Source organism: Pinus tabuliformis, chromosome 7 (genome assembly GCF_031772625.1).
Source record: "Pinus tabuliformis cultivar Carrire ecotype Pingquan chromosome 7, CPIR1, whole genome shotgun sequence".
NCBI classification, from domain to species: domain Eukaryota; kingdom Viridiplantae; phylum Streptophyta; class Pinopsida; order Pinales; family Pinaceae; genus Pinus; species Pinus tabuliformis.
The window spans coordinates 792824412-792844657 of NC_142293.1; the positions used below are offsets into that span (position 1 = coordinate 792824412).

General features: G+C 38.1%; 1 protein-coding gene across 4 annotated transcripts in view; it reads left to right on the forward strand.

The window, feature by feature from the left end:
• The window catches only part of MAD1 (mitotic checkpoint family protein), a 285271-nt gene that overhangs the window by 58327 nt on the left and 206698 nt on the right, over positions 1–20246 (forward strand). For all 4 annotated transcript variants that reach the window (XR_016266807.1, XM_089458864.1, XM_089458865.1 and 1 more), the window contains exons 3-5: positions 19272–19432; positions 19673–19870; positions 19958–20050. Coding sequence is in view for 3 of the 4 variants with exons in the window: in XM_089458864.1 (XP_089314990.1) it covers positions 19272–19432; positions 19673–19870; positions 19958–20050 (452 nt within the window). In the remaining variant the exon portion in view is untranslated. The remainder of the gene's footprint in view (positions 1–19271; positions 19433–19672; positions 19871–19957; positions 20051–20246) is intronic.

The window sequence follows — 20246 nt, forward strand, 5'->3', positions numbered from 1 at the left end:
AATGACAAGCTCAACTTGGTCTCTATATGCCAAGTCTCTTTTGCGCTAACAATTGGTTTGCAGGCATTTTTGTGTTCAAAGTATAGGTTGCCAACTCTATTGGAGTGTGAGGACTTCTTCGGTTGGAATAGTCACCTCCAAGGATATCAAAGGTCCCACAAGTTGTTCAAGCCAACAATCTCACAAGACATCAAAAGATTTATTTAAGAGGGGGTTTCCTGAGCCCTTTGCTTATTTTCTATCTTGAAAAATTATCCCATATTTTCTTCTTTCATTTGTGTGTATATTGGTTTTATCTAGCATTTGAGGCCGTAATTGTTTTTTTTGCAGGCTAACTCTTTTGCTTGCTTTCCTACAGGCGTTCCTGGAGGCAAATTCAAATTTAAAGAAGAAAGCTAAAGCATAAGCTAAGTAACCCTTTTCCGTTGGGAAACCCAAGTCCAAGGTTATTTGGGCTTTCATTTGAAAGCGTTTGACTTCATTCTAAGCAAAAATAAAATAAAAAATTTCATTTCTTAAAGAGCAATACTTTGAAGGCACTGGTTGTTTATGTATCTCATGCTTATCTTATGTGTTTATGGTTATTGCTCATATCAGGCTTGCTTATAAATCTTAAATAAATAATCTATTTAGTTCTAACAATTCTCCTAGAAACTCACATCTTTGTTTTTTTTTAAAACTTAACTTTCCATTAGGGACCACCCCCCTTAGCTAACCTAGGAGATAGCTCAAACGGAGAGAGTTGGGATTAGTGTGACAGCCCCTTCTCTGAGTTCCCTACCACCAACCACACCTTGTGGGGTTGAAGGCTTTTCTCACTGACCTGTAGGTAGGTGTAGGCAGCAGGGTCAACAGCAACTAAGGGAGAAATTTCTCCTAGAAACACTAAGCCCCAAGAAGACCATTTAATTTGAGTAATCAAATTCATATAAAAAGGAATCCTCTGAAAGAGAAGTCAAATTCATTAGTCAAAATTTGAAATTGGAAAAATTCCCTCCAAGCATGCTTAGGTCGACTTGTTCAAATAGACGCGACTATTCATTTGTAGAGATGACTATAAATACCCAATTGGGTTCATCTCCAATCACACCTTGAAAAGGCATAGTTCTCTTTGAAATTTTTGGATGGGTTCCATATAACCTTCGCTCTCCATTTTGGACAACTGTAATGGTACACGAGTTCTGCTCTTGACATAACTATAATGGCTCAGGGATTTCGCTCTTGATATGGCTACATGATCTCAGTTTTTAAGTATGATCCTGTGGCCTAGCCTCGGCATAGTGGATGAATTCACAAAGTATCTTTGCGATGGATTTTCTTGGATTCTACGATGAATTGTCTTTGCGTTATGGTTGGTATATGTCTGAACATTGTTTATGCATACTGTTATTGCATATGTATGTCCCTGTCTCAACACTGTTATATACGTCTCAACTTTGTTGATCTTAGCACAGTCGATGCACATAGTCCCTATTGGTATATATATTATGGCACCTTTGTAATATGGCATTCCCTGATATATGGTTCACTTTATCTATAGTCTTGGCATCGCACAATTATTGATCCTCTTTGTATTTAATCTCGGCTTTGCATTGTTTCAGTTTCTCAATGTATGGATGGTCTCAAGTATTATGTATATAGATGGGTCTCGGCTCTGGTGTATGGACTAGTCTCGACACTATTGCATATATTGTTCTATGGCACTGGTGTACATGTTGAAATTTGTAACTAGGTTCGGTCTTCATAAATATATTTGAGATGTACTTATCAAAAGAACGAAGAAAAATGTTTTTATTTTTATTATTATGACTTATTAAAGCATGGGTTTCATGCTTGGGTCATCATGTTTTAGGTCAAAGTTCCCATTGAGGACTTCTAGGATTTATTTTGAGCCATCAGAGTCATTGTACATTTAAAGAGACCCTTCTTGGGCTTTCGGATCATGTAGAAATAATTATTTTTGAGTCAAAAATGAATTTAGTCTCCTCCACACCAAGTCGGCCTCAAAAAGATCAAGTTGGCCTCAAGACAAGTAATTCGACTTCAGAGAAGGGCTATAAATACAAGGATTTCAAATTCATTTGGAGCATCTCATTCTCTCACACATAGTTCGATCTCTGAAGCTAGAAGCTGGAAAAATGCGAAATTGTTTAAGGGTTGGAAAAGGAGCTAGAAAGAAGTGCGAGTTTCTAGAGGAAAATAGAAGGGCTCAAAATCAAAATTTTGGGATAAATTTCACTCAATTCCGAGGTGTATCAAGAGAGATCGAATCTCTGTGGAGGGAATCTCTGTCTGGGTCTTGAGTCTTGGATTATCTTGAGAAACTATTGAAGGAAGAATTGTTGACTGGGTTTTCCCCTAGATAGGGGTTTTGCCTTGGCTGTCCACCTACATCTGTTGCCCTTGTGTTATTGTTTTGGTAATTGCTTGATGAACTAAAAGATAAAGAAGAACATAAAGATAAAAGAATCACAAGTAATTATCTATATAAGAAAATCTTTCTGCCTTTCTAATTTTCTAACACATGTTAGCCTCAACTTTGTAGTATATGTCAGTCTCAGTGCAGTCTATGCATTTCAGTATATGTATGGCATCTTTGGCATCACAAATGTACGTATGGCATCGATCCTCTATCAGTGGGATCACACTTCATCACTATAACTATGACATCATTAGTATCATCAGTCTTATTAAATATGTATGACATCTCAACATGTATGGAATCTCAATATTATGTATGATCACACACAACTCAGTGTTATTTATGATCATGCTACAATTCAATATTATGCATGGTCTCTCACAACAAAATGTTATTTATGCTCATGATCTCACACAATACAGTGTTATGTATGAGCAATATTGATCTTGGCACTATAATAGTATTGGTCTCGGCTCTATGACTGTATAACATCGTTACAGTCCAGAAACAGTAATGGTATTTGTATGTTGCAAGTTGCAACCCTAATAACTAGTTATTGGTGATAATACTGGTGATGGAACTTGTTCACAATCTAAGTTGTGAACAAGTTATGTATAGGCTCTTAGAAACTTGATGATATTTGTATCTTGTACCTCTCAGCTGAGCAATTGATGAAATCTAATAGAAGAAGAAGAATTGATTCCGGGTTTTCTCCCTTTGTGGGGTTTTGCCCTGGTTGCCGACCAATGTCTGTTGTCTCCTTGTGTGCATGCTTTTCTTCTGATGTTTCTTTTACTGTTCTGTTGCATTACCGCTGATGTTGTTCTTTCTACACAATTGCATATGATATAATGATGGTATAATGTTGTGGGGTGAATTCAATGTATAAATGATGTAATGCAATTATCTTAAGCAAAGAACAATATAGCCCTAAAGAAAATTAACATTGAGGAGAAGTTACATATCCCAAAATAGGAGTGTAACTTATTGTTGAAAAATGTGTAACTAGGTTTAGTCTTCATAAGTATGAAATGTATTTTTGATTCTTGTAAATTATAAAATGAAAGAAAAATTATTATTATTATTTTGGAGCATGGGTTTCATGCTCAAGGTCTTTTATTTTATAGGTCAAGCACCCATTGAGTGCTTCTAGGGTTTGTCCTAGGTCAAGAAATCAAGAGTCATTGTCATAAGTTGAAGACCCCATCGGGCACATTGTAATTTGCAAAGAAAATTATTTTTGTCTTAAAAAGTGTCCAGATACCCTCCAAGACCAAGTCAGCCTGGTTGTTGGCAAGTCATCCTAAAGGAAGAGCCATGTCCACCCTTGAAGAAGCTTATAAATAGAAGAGGACTCGTTCTACTTGAAGCACATTCACTCACCACTCATTCTAGCGAAGGAAGAGGAAGGAGAAGGCAACGAAGGAAGAAGAGGATCTTTTGTTTGGGCTATTTTCTCTCACACATGCTAAGGAGAACTAGGGTTTCTGCAACAAGACCTAGGGTTTCTATCTTCAAGTTTGATCTTGGAGAAAAGGAGACAAGTAGGTCAAGCGAAGGTCACCAAGGGTAATCCTCATGCTCCTGAAGTGAAGAAAAGTCAAGCGAAGGTCAAAGGAGGGCTCAGAAGTCAGATCAAAGCTCACATGTGTGGCAGTAGCAACTACTAGGGGGGGCGAAATTTCAGATCTGCAGTGGAGGCCGAAATCCCTGTAGCTGGAGGTCGAAGAAGTGCTACTGGAAGAGATTTGACTGGGTTTGGCAGGATTAGGGTTAGCACATCATCCAAAGAGTATTGGTCTTGGTCTTGGGCTTTTGAAATCGGTCTTAAGGTCTTGGAATTCGTCAATTGAAGAATCTATAAGGAAGAGGAGTTTTGCGGGTTTTCCTCTCAAGTGGAGAGGTTTTGGCCCTAGCTTGCAACTTATATTCTGTGTTCTTGTTCTTCTTGTTTTGGTAGTTGTTTGATGATTCACAAATATAATAATAAGTAACAAAGCTAATAAGTAAAAGAACATCACAAGCAGTTATCAAGTAAAGAGAGTTAATCATAATCATTGCCCTATTGAATTCTCAACACTTATGCCATAAAGGAGGTACACTTGCCTTAGTAACTCATGTTATCAAGAGGGAGTATGCATGCCTTAGCGTCTTGTGCCGTAAAAAGGAGAACACATGCCTTAGTAATTCGAGCCATTAAAGAGAAGTGTAAAATATGCATTAAAGAGGCGTGAGAGTAATGTTTTTATGACGAGTCATTAAAGTGTGTAAGAGAGTGTAAGAGGTGCGTAAAAGCATTAAAGAGAGAGAGGAATGAATCCTTTAAGAGAGAGAGAGAGAGGATTGTATCATTGAATGATAGAGTTCAATTTTCCATCAAGGAGTGAGATGTGAAGTGGCATGATTCATTGCCAAGTAGGAGAGGTGACATGTAATTCTTCTTTAGATAATATTATAGTATCACAAGTGTAGTAATAATAATAATAATATTGATGATGAAATTAAAAAATTAAACAATTTAGATTGATTAAGGATAAGTGAAGTGATTTTCCATCATCTATACATGATTACCAATTGAAGCAAGGTGACTTGCTAATTTTGGAAAGTCATGGTTGCAATGATAGACATGAATTTCTATATTTAGAAAGTCACTCTAGAATAGTTAGAAATGAAATTTTATTCAAGGAAATTCATCCCTTAGCTGCTGATTTTCAATACTCCCTCTCAACTAGGGAGGAATTTCTTTTTGACACAAGGATCTCTATAATCTCTGCTTTGGAACAATGGTGTTACAATCTAATGAAGAAGAATCATCATAGGGGAGATTCATCCATTGCCCTATATGCACTTGGGGGGGTTGCCACTTGCCAACATATGACAAGGATCTCGCACAACCAAGTCTCATCTCTGCTTGAGGGGATAACCCACTTAACAAGGATCGCACACAACCAGGTCTCATCTCTGCTTGGGGGGTTAACTCAGTTGTCAAGGATCTCACACAACCAAGTCACATCTTTGCTTGGGGGGATAACCCACTTGATAAGGATCTCACACAACCAAGTCTCATCTTTGCTATGGGGGGGTAACCCACTTGTTAAGGATCTCACACAACCAAGCCACATCTCTGCTTGGGGGGATAACCCACTTGTTAAGGATCTCGCAGAAGCAAGTCACATCTTTGCTGGGGGGTAACTCACTTGACAAGGATCTCACACAACCAAGTCTCATTTCTGCTTGGGGGAATCCACTTGTCAACACATGACAAGGATCTCGCACAACCAAGTCTCATCTCTACTTGGGGGGATCCACTTGTCAACACATGACAAGGATCTCGCACAACCAAGGTTCATCACCCATGACTACCCTCTTTAGGAAAGGTCACATATGTCAGTCCAAGTTGCTCCCTGAATACCAGGAACCTCCCTTTCGGTAATGGCTTGGTAAGAATGTTAGTGATTTGGTCATTAGTCGCTATATGATGGAGTCTTCCTGCTCCTCTCTGCACCATATCCCAGATATAGTGATATTTGATCCCAATATGCTTGGTCTTGGCATGGAACACAAGATTTTCTACAAGTCGAATCCCACTCTTATTGCCACAGTAAATTACTGCTGTGTCTAGAACATGCTCAAACAACTCTCTAAAGAGCTTCCTCAACGATACTGCCTCATAGCTAGCCATGTTAGCATCAATGTACTCAAATTCAACCGTGTTGAGGGCTACAAACTTTTGCTTCTTGCTCATCCAAGATATCATGGTAGATCCTAAGTTGTAACAACACCTAGATGTGCTTTTTTTGTCAGTAGAGTTACCAACCCAATCAACATCAGAGTACCCAAGTAGTCTTACATCTTCGACAGTATATTTCAATCCAAGATTGGTGGTTCCTTGCAGGTATCTCAGCACATGCTTTGTAGCAATCCAGTGTGCATCATATATTGGCTCTGAGTATTTACTGCAAACCATATGTTCGGTCTAGTGTTCACTAAGAACATTATTGCCCAATCAATTGTCGATAAAGGATTTGATAAATCAGGGCTTGCTGCTTCACCACACAACTTTTTGAAGTTCATATCCATTGGAGTATTCATGGATTTACATTCCTTCATACCAAATCTTTCTAGCAGCTTGACAACATATTTTCCTTGAGAAAGGAAAATCTCACCAGGTTTTTTCCATACTGTAAAACGCATAAAGTAGTGCATCAAATGAAGATCTTTCATTTCAAATTTAGAAGCTAACTCCCTCTTACACTAGAGGATAAGAGGTTCACTACTGGCTAGAAATAAATCATCAACATATAATACCAAAATCAAAGGCATACCTTGGGCTGTCTTGAAGTAAAAATTTAGATCAACATTACTTCTAGTAAAGCCAAGCTTCATCAAGAAGCTATCAATGCAGGCATACCAAGCTCTTAGAGCTCGCTTCAAACCATAGAGGGCTTTCTTTGATTTACACATGAGTTTTCCTGTCATGTACTTCAAAGCCTTGAGGTTGCTCCACAAATGCTTCTTCCTTGAAGACGCCATGCAGAAAAGAAGTCTTCACATCCATTTGGTGAAGGGACCATCCTTGGCTAGCAGCGAGAGCCACAATAGATCAAATGGTTGTATAACAGGCAACAAGTGTAGAGATTTCATCGTAGTCTATTCCCTCTTTCTAAGAGAATCCTTTGGCCACAAATCTAGCTTTATATTTTTCAATATTGCCATCAACACCATGTTTAATTTTATACGACCAGTTAGAAGACACAACGAATTTACCTTGTGGTCTTGGAACCACTTCCCATACATCATTATGAATGATGGACTCATGTTCTTCAACAATTGCATCTTTCCACACTTGAGCCTTCACAACTTCTTCAAAAGTGCATGGTTCAATTTGAATAATGTTGCTCATGGCCACAACATAACCTTGGAATTGACATGGTTTCTTACTTTCTCTGAAGGTTCCTCTAGGAGCAATATGTTTATCAACATCTTGAAGGGTGTAATGAGGCCGTAAAGGTCTCCTTTTAGCAAGAGGATCACATAGAGGAGGATCCAAAAGATCCATCTCCATTAGTTCATCAACAGGATCAATTTTCAGCTTAGTATTTTCTTGTATCTTAAATGCATCATCTTGACTATCAACATTATCAAGAGGAAGAGGAGTGTCTCTTGCCTTTCCAAGAGCTGCATCTTCATCAAATGTCACATCCTTGCTAAACTCTATATTTCACCTAGTTCGTGGCATATCATGATCTACGTAATAAAAGGAACTTTGAATGTCCCAAGTTTAGGGAGCAATGAAGTGATACATTTTTAAGGGGTAATTAATACATATATTGAAGCTTGTAACTATTGCCTCAAAATCTAGCAGGTCTTATGAGAGGCCTAACAAGGCAAAGGCCAGACCTTGTTGCAACATTTAGGTGGATTGCCATTATCACCTCAGTGACCCTTCTGCTCTTTAGTCGAATTACACCACATGGGGGCCTTTGCAGTCTTCACCTAGAGGATATTCTAAGTTAAATGGCTCAAGGTGATATGAATCAAAGGCTACGTAAAGGTACCTCTTCAATGGACAAGGACACACTTCTTTATGTGTAGGAGCAATGTACCATATGCAAAGCCCTAAAAAAGGACTTGATGTCAGCCTTTGACATCAAAGAGGGGAAGATGCAGGTGTCCTTCATTCAACCAATTGTGCAGCAACCAAGGACACCCACTGACTACAAGAAAGTTGATTTTGAGGTGTTGGCCAGGGATATTCACCTTGTGGACCAAATAGAGTCTCACAAGCAGGCTGGAGAAATGATCTACTCCACCCTGACAGGGAAGTCCATAGCTGTTCATCAACTACAAAGTTCCCTGAACAACATCTCAGCTCAGTGTCAGCTCAAACAGGCTTCTTCACAAGCCAAGGATAACAAAATCAAGTCTTTGGAAGACTTGATCATAGAGATGGGACATGATCCCAAAGATATCAAAGCAACATAGGAGTTAATAAAACAGAAGAACAAGGACATTGCTTCACTGAAGAAGCAACTAAAGATACCTTCCTTGGATCATCCACAAACATAGGAGGTATTACAGTCTCAAACTCAGCATGAGGACTTAATGGATTTAGTCCTCAAGCTGAATGATCAGTTGAGGAGCATAGCAAAGGAATTGGATGCCTTAATCCAATGGAAGCAAGGTGAAGTTGGGACTACACCAGCAACTGTAATCCCTACAGTGACTACTGCAGTACCATCTACATTGGTAGCTACATTGGCTCCAAAAACTCCTATAGGCACTGCCTTGCCCATCACCACTGCAACATCTACATCAGCAGCTTCCACAACAACAGCAGGTACAGCAACAGATGAAGCAACCAAGCTTGTTCATGCCATGGAAGAAATGTCTATTCAGACAAACGAGATAAACAAGCTAAAGGAACAGGTGGCAAGCTTAGAAACAGATTGTAAGCTTGCCAAGATTATGCAGAAAGAGGAGGAACAAAAGGCTGCCAGGATAAAGGAAAAGCTCAAGTCAATGGAAAGAGACTTGACACTAAAGGAGCCTCTTGGAGAAGCCAAGGAAAAATTGTGGGCCAATATCATTGACTCTGTCAATGATATTTGGCCATCCATACAGGTCATATTCGAGCAGATTGATCTCATAGCATTAATAACAGAGGCTATTGAGAAAGTGAAGATAGAATTAGGCAACAGGCCTAGAGAGGCTACCAGGCTCATCCAGTTCTTAAATTCAAAGAACAAGTACCAATTACAGGAACTGGAAATTGAAGACAGGACTGCTACTATTTTAGAGGTAAAGAAAGTCCTCACCAAGAGGGACCTTATGCAAAAGTTAGAGGAAAAGAGCAAGGAAATGCAAGTAGTCGTTGACAGGTTCATGGCTAAGTTTGATAAGCTAAAAGAAAAGGGATTATCTAATCCCTTAGTTATTCATGATAAACTTATGGAACAAGGAGATTACAACAACAAACTCAAGGATGTAGCAAGACAACAAGTGGCTACTTCACAAGTTTCAGGAATGCCAATAGGAAAGGTACTCTACAGTGCCTTTGAAAATCTATTTTACCTCCAGCATGAGGTAAAACATTTGTTTGTAAATAAGCCTTCATTTGCCAAATACACTAAGGCAGATGAAACTTACCGGAGAATGCTGAGTATCCGGTTACCAACAGATCAAGAATGGGAAAAGTTGACTGACTTACTATAGCAGAACACAGTTAAAGGTCAAACACACAGTCAACAAGGTAAAAGAGCATCAGAGTCAAGTGGTTACAGGGTCAAAGAGTATCCGTGTCAAAGAGTATTAGTATAAAAGACAACAGCCTTTGGCCAGCACAGAGCATAGCAACCATAAACTTCTAGCTAAACCACAATAAAAGGGACAGCAAGAAAACAGTTCAATAGCTGTCACTATCTTCCTGCGAGAAGATATGTTGAATTTCCTAGATTAATTCCCAAGTTAGTTTGGGATATTTTGTAAAAGCATTTTGTATAAATACTTCACAAATCGAAGTATGTAGGGTGGATTCTTATACTTTCAATAGAATTTTGTTCAAAGACTGTAAAAGCTTTTGTATCATTGATTGGGCCAGCATGCTGGATTGATGAATAAAGATTAGATATTTCAAGGGATTCATGTGTAAAGCGGAGTACAAATGAGTAATTCTCTTGTGTTGTTTTACCTCTCTTAAAGTTGTTTCAAAATCTTAAATGTTTCAGAAGTCTGAATGTCTAACTTGAATATTATTTCAGAATTTGCTTGACTGCACTCTGTCTTACTGTTATGCATTCTTAATGTTTTCTCTTAAACTATCTTAGCTAGGGAATTCTTAACTGCTCCTTAGCTTTTGTAGTTTCTCCTCTGGTCTATAGTAAAGGATTCTTAATTGCCCTTTACTCATGATTCATTGCTGTTCCCCCATCTTAGCCTCGGTCTGAGGATTCTTGATTGCCCTCTCACCTCCGTTAAGACTCATCTCACCATTTAGTCCAAGGATTTGTACTTCACTCTGCTATCTTGCCCCTTGAACATTCCCTTTAGTGATTTAACTCCAGCTTTGCTGCCCCTTCTTTGACTCCATTGCCCAATGGCCTAAAGGCATCAACCTATCAGCCTGTTTTAAGGATTCCACCACCAGATCTTCATACAAATCAAAAACCCCCCTGAACTCTAGAACTAGCCTAATATCTAAGCAAACATAGCTAAATTATATAGAGAGAGCCCTCTCTGAGCCATAGGCTAGCTAGAGCCTATGCTTAAAAGTTGGTTTGTGGTTACCTCGAAGCCTTCCCTTCTTCCAAAACTTCTAAGGAAAAGTTTTGAGTGATAACATCTTACATGAATTTAATAGACAATATTCAATATACAGCTACATGTCTTACAATGGACATTTACGTCTTTGAAGTATTTTAAAAATTTCCGCTGCGTATATGACTTTTGGTCATTATAGTCATCTCCTTCAAACCCGAACTATCCCCTTAAAAATGCGATTTGCCTTGTGGAACTCATGGTCTCCAAAAGAATTCGATTTCCTTGGAGCTCATGTGTTTTTCTCAAATCATGGAGTCCACATCACCTTTGAACTTTACTTTAACTCCTTGATGATTTTCCATTTCGTTTCCACATCATTTAGCATGTGTGGATATTTATTTTCTCCAATTTATATAATTGCTACCTCAATTTGCCACATTTTCCACAAAACTTAAGAAAAATAGGTTTTGAGGGTCCATAACTTATTTTTTACTCTTCAAACTATGTCTTAGTAGAAATTTGACAAGGAGAGGTGTAATTTTGAGCACACATACACCATACAACTTCTCTATACTATACTTATTACAATTTACAATCAAAATGTATTAAAATTTCTGTCTTGTGGGAAATTTTAAAAATTTAAAAACTGACCCTTAGACCAAATCAAATTCCGTGAAATTTTATGAGTGATCTAGTATGGTAATAAACAATGACTCTAGACACTAAGAATCACCTAAGGCCTTGCCATCATGCCGCACTCCGACTTTGGGGTTATTGCTTGGAGGAAAAAACTCGATTAATTATTAAGCGCTAGAAAGTACTAATAATTAACCAAGTAAAGAAAACCTCCCAGAGTAAACTCACTTGATGACAATGTTCCAAGTTACCTTGGTTTATTACATGACTCAATTCATCACACTAGCATCACTTTACAACATCCCTGTAAGGCTTGCGGAATTTGAGTACAATATAGAATAAGAGTGAGAAGAAGAAGATCAAGAAGATCTTCTACTACTTATTCAACAAGGTCAAAAGTCAAGGGTTTTTGGCTGCACTTACAAGTTCACTTAATGATAATGCATGGATTATTGACAATGGAGCATCACGGCATATGACAGGGGAGAGTAAACAACTTCACACTCTATCAAAGGAACCATCTTCTCATGCAGTGGAATTGGGAGACAACAAAAGCTATGTTGTTAAAGGCCTGGGATCAACATCTTTAAAACCGAAGAATGGAGCCAATCTACATTTCAACAATATACTATATGTTCCAGGTTTGAAAAAGAATTTGCTTTCAATTTCTTGATTAGAAGATAAAGGGGATAGAGTTGCTTTTGTTGATGGAAAGGTTTTGGTTTGGGGAAAAGATTCAAGTATTGATAAAGCTAGGGTTATTGGAGTTCGTGAAGGAAGCTTATATAGAGTCATAACACCATCTCCTCAAGCTCTAGTTCATATGGAAATCAATCCCATTGAGCTATGACATAGAAGATATGGTTATCTACACTACAAGGTCATTCCCACTCTTAATCAACTGGTTCATGGCATCGCCAATATCAAAAAAGATCGTGAAGGAGTTTGCGAGGGATGTTCTTTGGGTAAACATACAAGAAAACCATTTACAAATAGTGAAGCAAGGTCTAAAGAAATATTAGACCTCATTCATTATGATGTGCGTGGGCCTATGTCTGACAAATCACTTGGAGGTCATCTTTACCATGTAACATTCATTGATGATCACTCTAGAAAGACATAACTCTACCTTCTCAAGAAAAAGGATGAAGTATTTGAGCAATTCAAGGAGTTTAGATCTGAAGTGGAAACCCTAACGCAAAGAAAAATAAAGTCTTTGAGATCTGACAGTGGTGGGGAATACACTTCTAAAGAATTGATTGCATACTGTAAAGAAGCAAGAGTTAAGAGGGAGCACATTGTTCCCTATTATCCCGAACAAAATGGAGTGGTCGAAAGAAAGAATAGGACAATTGAAGAAGGTATACAAACAATGCTCCTTGATCAAAACTTACTAAAATTTCTATGGGGAGAAGCTGCAATGACATCAGTATATATTCAAAATAGAAGTCCTCACAGAATTCTTGAGAATATGACACCTGAGAAAGCATTCACATGGAAGAAGCTAAGTGTGGACCATTTCCGAATCTTTGGGAGTCCTGCCTATATCTACGTTCCAAAGGACAAACAAAAGAAGCTGGATTCTACAAGCATCAAAGGGATCTTCGTTGGCTATAGTCTCTCCTCAAAAGCATATAGGATCTACATCAAGGAAGGAAGACATATTGAAGTAAACAAGGACATTATATTTAGTGTGGAAAAAGTCGGGAAAAAATCCCCAAAATGTGATTTTTTTGGCTGGCTGATTAAATCAACCTATTTGTTGCCGATTTTTTCCTGGTTGAAAAAGTCGAGATTAAATCGGGACTTTTTCCAAAAAATTCGTGAATGACATAGTTTCTTTAACGTTTTTTTTTTTTTTTTGAAAAATTTGGGATTTTTGTATTTTTTTAATTTTGCTGACTTTTTCAAAAACCTCCTGACTCTAACGACTTTTTCAAAAACCTCCCGACTTTAACGACTTTTTAAATTTTTGGACCCTTGTCGATTTAATCCCGACTTCGACTTTTTCCACCTTGGTTATATTTGATGAAAATCACGCGTACAAAAGCCCCAAAGATATCCCTATTGATTCTGATGACGAAGATACACCAATATTCGAAGAAGAAGAAGTACACCACGACAATCCCTCTACAATTCAAGAAGAAGAAGAAGGACCAAGTGAGCCTATTCAACCTGTGATCATACCGAACATAAGGAAGAGGCCAAATTGGTTAAAAGCTACTCTTGAAGATGCTGAAGGACATGGAGCTGCGAAAGGAACCTTTAGAGAAAGCAAAAGGCCGAAAAGATATTCTAGATATGTTGCATATATGACAAAACTGATTGAAGCTGAACCATCTACACTTGAAGAAGTTGCTCATCAATAAGTATGGAAGAAGGCAATTCAGGAAGAATATCAATCCATCATGAAGAATAGAGTTTGGGAAATCTATCCTAGACCTAGTGACAAATCGGTTATCACCTCCAAAATGGATCTACAAGATTAAGCACACTGTTAATGGAAGTATAGACATATACAAAGTTAGATTTGTTCTAAGGGGTTTCTCTCAAAAGGAAGGCATAGATTATGAAGAAACCTTTGCACCCATTGCAAGGTATACTACCATTAGATATTTGGTTAACGTTTGTAAACTCAAGAAGGCCCTATATGGTTTGAAGCAAGCTGCTAGGTCATGGTATGCAAGAATGGATGCATATCTTCTAAGAATTGGCTTCGTGAAAAGTATTGTTGATCCAAATCTCTACGTCAAGGTTGTGGATAATGAGCCAATCATTATTCTATTATATGTGGATGATCTATTCATTATAGGTGTGGAGTGAAGGATACAATAATGAAAGAAGATGCTGGCAGCTGAATTTGAGATCAAGAGTCTGGGACTGATGCACTCTTACCTAGGTCTGGAAGTATGGTAGAAGCTTGGGGAGATATTGTTCGGATGTGCTCCAGCCATGAAAATTGGTGGAGAGGCTAAAGCACATGAGATCTCCAATACCCAGAAATGGTTTGGGCAGAATCTAATTAGTTTGGGAGATATTAAAATAATTAATATTTTTAATGGAGTTCCTAAGTCTAAACTTAGGGAAAATAAAATATTAATGTGAATTAATATAAAACTGAGTTAGAATGGTCCAAAAGTCATGGATCAAGCTAGATCTAATCTTAGCGGTTGATTAAGGACTTAATCTCGGCCGTTGAATTGTCAACGAGAAAAGTATAAGAGGAGGCTTGAGGGTCACTTGGAGAACACACCGAGTTGATCAAGAATGCGATTTTCTGGGGCAGGGTTTGCTAAGGAAATCGAAGGAGTGATCAGAGTTGTAGATGAGGGGCAGTGAATGCAGTAGCAGAGAGGCAGAGATAGTACCGGGAGCATCAGCGTAGAAGCCGGGAGAGGGTTGATGCAGAGCCAGCCAGAGGTCACGCAGAAGCAGCCAGAGGCCACGCAGAGGCAGCCAGGAGCTGCGCAAAGCTTGAGGAGGGCCAGCGTGGGAGACACAAAGGCTCCAGAGGCTGACGCTGAGCCCCGAGAGGCTGACGCTGGGCCAAAGAGGCTGACGCTAGGTTGACGCTGGGCCCGAGAGGCTAACGCTGGGAGATTTCATGGGGCAGATTGGGGCTGTATCTGTCTCCGACTGAGAGGTACTACTGTCGAGGGCATTCTCTGTTGGGTGAGCCATTTCTAGTACCCAGATTGTATTCTGAAACTGCTTAATAATAGAACCCTTAGATAGTTGCATCGGTTTTCCCGCATTGGGTTTTTCCGGGGACATTAGTCCAAAAATAATGGTGTCACTTGTGTACTTGCTTTTCTTTCAGTTGATGATCTGTATGTGTTGAGACTGTACTTGTATTTATTTTCAGTATTTACATGGTAAATAACCTGTTAATTAACATAACAAGTAGGAAGAAATAAATCAGAAAGTACACGAAGGATTTCTAACAGTTAGACTTAGAAATTCCAACAGATATTTCTGGGGCAAGGAAAGTATATCATAAAGTTGTTGTAGAAATTTGGGATTATGGATTCCAAGCCCATGACTACTCCTATGATCACCAATCTCAAGAAGTTGAGGAGCTCTGATCAAGTCTCATAGATCCTACCTCCTATCGTAAGTTGGTGGGTTCTCTGATGTATCTAGTAAATACTAGGTCAGATATTTGTTTTGCTGTGAATATTCTTAGTCAGTTTCAGTTGGAGCCTTGTCATGATCACTGGATAATTGCCAAGAATATATTGAGATATCTTCGTGGCACTATACATCACTGCTTAAAGTACAATAGCAAGGAAGTCAAGCTGATTGGCTTCACAGGTTTTGATTGGGTTGGTAGTGAGACCGATGGAAGAAGCACTATAGGTGGATGCTTTAGTTTGGGATTTGCCATGATCTCATGGATTAATAGAAAGCAAGATACCGTTGCTTTGAGTAGTGTTGAAGCAGAGTATGTGGCTACATGTGAAGTAGGAAAGGAGGCTATATGGTTGAGGAAGCTGCTGACAAATTTGTTCGAGAAGCCTTTGGGTCCTACTATGATAAACTGTGATAATCAAAGTTGCATCAAGATGTCTAAAGATCCTGAGTTTCTTGCTAGGACTATGCATATCAAAAATAAGTTCCACTACATTAGGAACTTGGTGTAGGATGGGATCGTGAAGCTATAGTATGTCTCGATCGATGATCAGGTAACTGATATACTAACAAAGTCTCTTCCTAATAAGAAATTTGAATATCTCAGAAACATGCTTGGTTTAGTAGATATTGCTGATCTTGTTGATGATGATAAAAATTTGGAAGAGATTTGTTGAGGCTTTGTGTGTGAGACACTTGCCTGGGAGGACATCAGGCCGATACTTTGTGTTGATGTCTAGATCTCTAAGTAGGGAGGGTGGCGTTGGTCATAGAGCTCTGATCTCAGATATGCACTTGGATCCTTGAGTTGATGGTTAGCAAGTGAGCCTGATGGTACCTAGAGAGGCTGAAAGCTTTAGTCCATCTTAGTCCCACCCAAATAGATTGCCCTGGTTAGGAATCTAGTCCATGGCATTGCGGTACCTAAACTCTTCATAGTTCATATGTTCTGAGATCTTCCTTGTACTTGTATATGTTATTGTGAATACCTACCTAGTTGAGAGGGAGTGTTGAAGAGTGTAACTAGGTTCGGTCTTCATAAATGTATGAGTCATTATTTAATGTACTTATCAAAAGAATGATTCTATTTTTTTTATCATTGCTACAATGACTTATTAAAGCATGGGTTTCATGCTTGGGTCATCTTTTATTAGTCAAAGTCCCCATTGTGGACTCCTAGGATTTATATTGAGTCATTAGAGTCATTGTACATTTTATGAGACCCTTCTTGGGCTTTTGAATCATGTAAAAAGGTTTATTATTGAGTCAAATAAGGTATTTGACACCTCCACACCAAGTCGGCCTCAAAGAGATCAAGTTGGCCTCAAACTGGGCAATTCGACCTCACCTAAAGCCTATATATACAAGCAGTTTGAATTCATTTGGAGGCATCTCTCTCACAAGTTCAATATCCAAGTGAAGGAGGCAGAAAAAGTGCGAAATTCCAAGAAGAGAAGAAGAAGTGCTGGAAGGATCAAGGTCGAAGGTTTTGGGCTATCTCTTTCTCTCTCTTATGTGAAGTTACTGGGTCAATTGCTGGATCGAAGTTTTATTGCTGGAAGGGTCAAAATTCTGAAAGTGTTGGGTCGAAGATTTTGCTGCTGGAAGGTCGAAATTCTGGATTTGCTGGGTTGAAGTGTTGCTACTTGTAGTGACCCACCTATAATTACAAACATAATGTGAATATTAGCATGTATACTGGGCATCTATATGATAGCTACATTTGCATGAATCACATATATTCCACTAGTATAAATACTGGCTAATATTGGGAAAAGTCTAAGTTTAGGTTGATGAATCGATTATTGAAATAAAGTCCTAACTCACCAGAATATAATAAACATATCGAGTGAGACCTTGATATGTGTACCACTCTATATGATTAATCTTTTTAAATTAAAATATATATATATGATTAATCTTTGTAAATAAAAAGTATTAAATTTAAATAAGTTATATTTTATTAAAGTAAATAAAATTATTTATTTAAATATTAAAATAAAACACTTTGTGTCAAATCTATAATTAAATCAATTTAATTACATTGGAAATTAAAATTTATAAAATATTGCCAAAATCTTAAACTATATATATGAGCCACCGCCTCTATCCAAAAGGGAAAAGGAGGGTCGAGAAGATGGAAGATGACAACGAGAAGTATGGGAAAACGGTGCAGGCAGGAGATCGACAACACAAAGATAGGGTGACAGTGGGTTTCAGGATATAAGGGAAGGGAGAAGACCATAACAACACTCATTTTTTGAGTTAGAAAGAATACTGTGAAATAGGGAGGAGATTTTGGGGTGAATCTTGCAGAGATGGGACTAGAATTTCTAATAGAGTGAGACATTGAGCCTGATTATTCTTGGAATTTTGGGCACGGGGGCCAGAAGATTTGTCTTCTGGATCTGGGGACCGTACAGGTAGAACCCAGATAGGCTGGGAGGTAAAAAGGCGGTTTGGTAATCGCTGTAGCGGGAACAACCACAGTCCAAAACCCTTCAACTGATTCCAGATTTTCTTCTGTATTCTATTTAAATTTAGTTTCAAATTTTTACAGTCTGGATTGGTACAATTTAAGGAACAATTCCAGTTCTTTTGGCTAAATTAATAAATTGGGCCTCACGCTCCTGCAAGGTCAAAGATCTAGGTCGAAGTTGCTGGAAGGTGAGGCTGACTTGGCGGTTGGAGGAGGTCTGTGTCTAGGTTGAAGAGTCTTGGATTATCTCAATAAAACTATTGAAGGAAGAGATTTTGACTGGGTTTTTCCCTAGATAAGAGTTTTGACCTGGCAGAGTGCCTACATCTTGTTTCTCATGTTTTTTGTGATCTTCATACACACATAATTTGGTAATTGCTTGATGAAATATAATATAACAAAGAAGTAAAAGAAGGCAACTTAATTCACAAGTAATTATCAAGAAAGAGAAATCTAACCCTAACTCTACTAGCATTGATTTCTCAACACATCACACTAAATCTGGAATCACAGCTAATGTAGAAAAACATGGATGCTTTAACATGCTTGTGCCATCTTTGTCTGCATAAGAACAGCCTGCTTCTCAAGGCACTTTAGAGGTGTGCCCTTATCCCTCTCTGCTGCTGCTGGGGAAAGGAAATGTGCCATCTCTGCTGGAGGAAGAATTGTAATCCAGCAATCACAGGTAAAGGCAACATGCACTGAATCTGATTACAACTTCAGCACTGTTGCGCAGTCATTCAGACAGATATGCTAGAATCTGATTACTTACCCTTTGATGACTAGGAGGAATTTCAGGAAAAAAGGCACACGGTCTGTATTTCGTACTTGCTTTCAGTAGTGATTCAAAATTCTCAGGAAAGAGTCTTTCTATGAAACCATAGTAATACGTCTGTAAGCACAAGTGGATATTAATAATAATTGTTTATATGACTAAAATGTTGAATCTAAGAAAAAGAGATCAGGAATAAATTGGTACTTGTGTTCGCCTGCAATAATGCAGACTTTATACAAAAAATGCTGCTAAAAACCACAGGAACATTTAGTTTAAGTTTTGAAAATGCTTTAGGGATATATGATGACAGTGAGTGAGGTGTACTCTGTGTGGTTCTTGATTTGCCAACTCTTTGGTCCAGAGAGGTTGCATGTGAAAACTGAATGTTTTGATTACTATAAAGGCAACTTCAATTTAAATTGGAAATGCTGATTTTTGCGTAATATAATAAGATATTCTGCATTTGTATTCATTAATATTTTATGCCTGTTATTTCTTTTGAATATAAGGAGTTTGCATTACATCTAATTTGAGTTGGATGGCATTAACAAAAAATTCGCGAGGTGCAGAACTACAGAAAAAGGAGTTAGAAGCTCGCATTCAAGTAATGGAGCAGGAGTTATCAGCTGCCAATGGGCGTGAGATAACTATTGTGGAAAGTTTTAAAAAAGAGATGAATCAGTTTCAAGAATGGCTTCAGAAGCAGATTAAGCGCTGTAGTGAGTTGGAGGTATAAAAATTTTCCTATTAGGTATCATATTTGACTCTCAAATAAATCTAGTGTAGCATGCTATACATTGTAATGGAAGGGTACTATATATTTTCTTTCTTGGATGATATATTAGTTTCCCAAGTGACATAGTTGTGATATTGGTAAGGGTTAATAAAGTTTTGTATTGTGATATCAAGGCCATATATGTTCTGGAATACAAATTAACTGAGTTATGTACTGCCGCATGTTTGTCTTCAGATAAAGCTTCAGCATGAAATGAAGCTGCGTGCAGAAGTGCAGTCCATTGCAAATGCTGCTAATGAGAAAATCACAGCGCTTGAAGAAAAAATGCAGAAGCAATCTGAAATTGCTGAAAGAGAGATTACTCATTTAAATTCTGAGATTTCAAGATTGAAGAAAGATTCTGAACTTGCAGTTTCTAGAATTAGAGCAGAGGTCAGCAGTTTTATTTTCCTATGATCATATGTATAGTTCGAGTTGCATACTTATTGTAAATCTCTCCAATTCATTGTCTCTTTGCAGAATGAGAGAGAAACCTGCAGAGCAAACAATGCAGAGCAAGAAACAGAACTTCTGAAAAAACAATATGAGGACCTTAAGAACCAATTATCTGAGGTAATTGAATGTTTATGAAAGTTCTTGAGGGAGGATTGAACAGCTTAAAATTTTCATAGTGCTGTCTGAAAGGCACATTTCCTAATAGAAATGAAAAGGAGATAAGTATTTCGAAATGTCAGTGCAATTATGACTAGGTAAAATGGATCAATTTCTGATGCCTGTTGAATAATGCTTGCCGTTAGATTGTATCAAT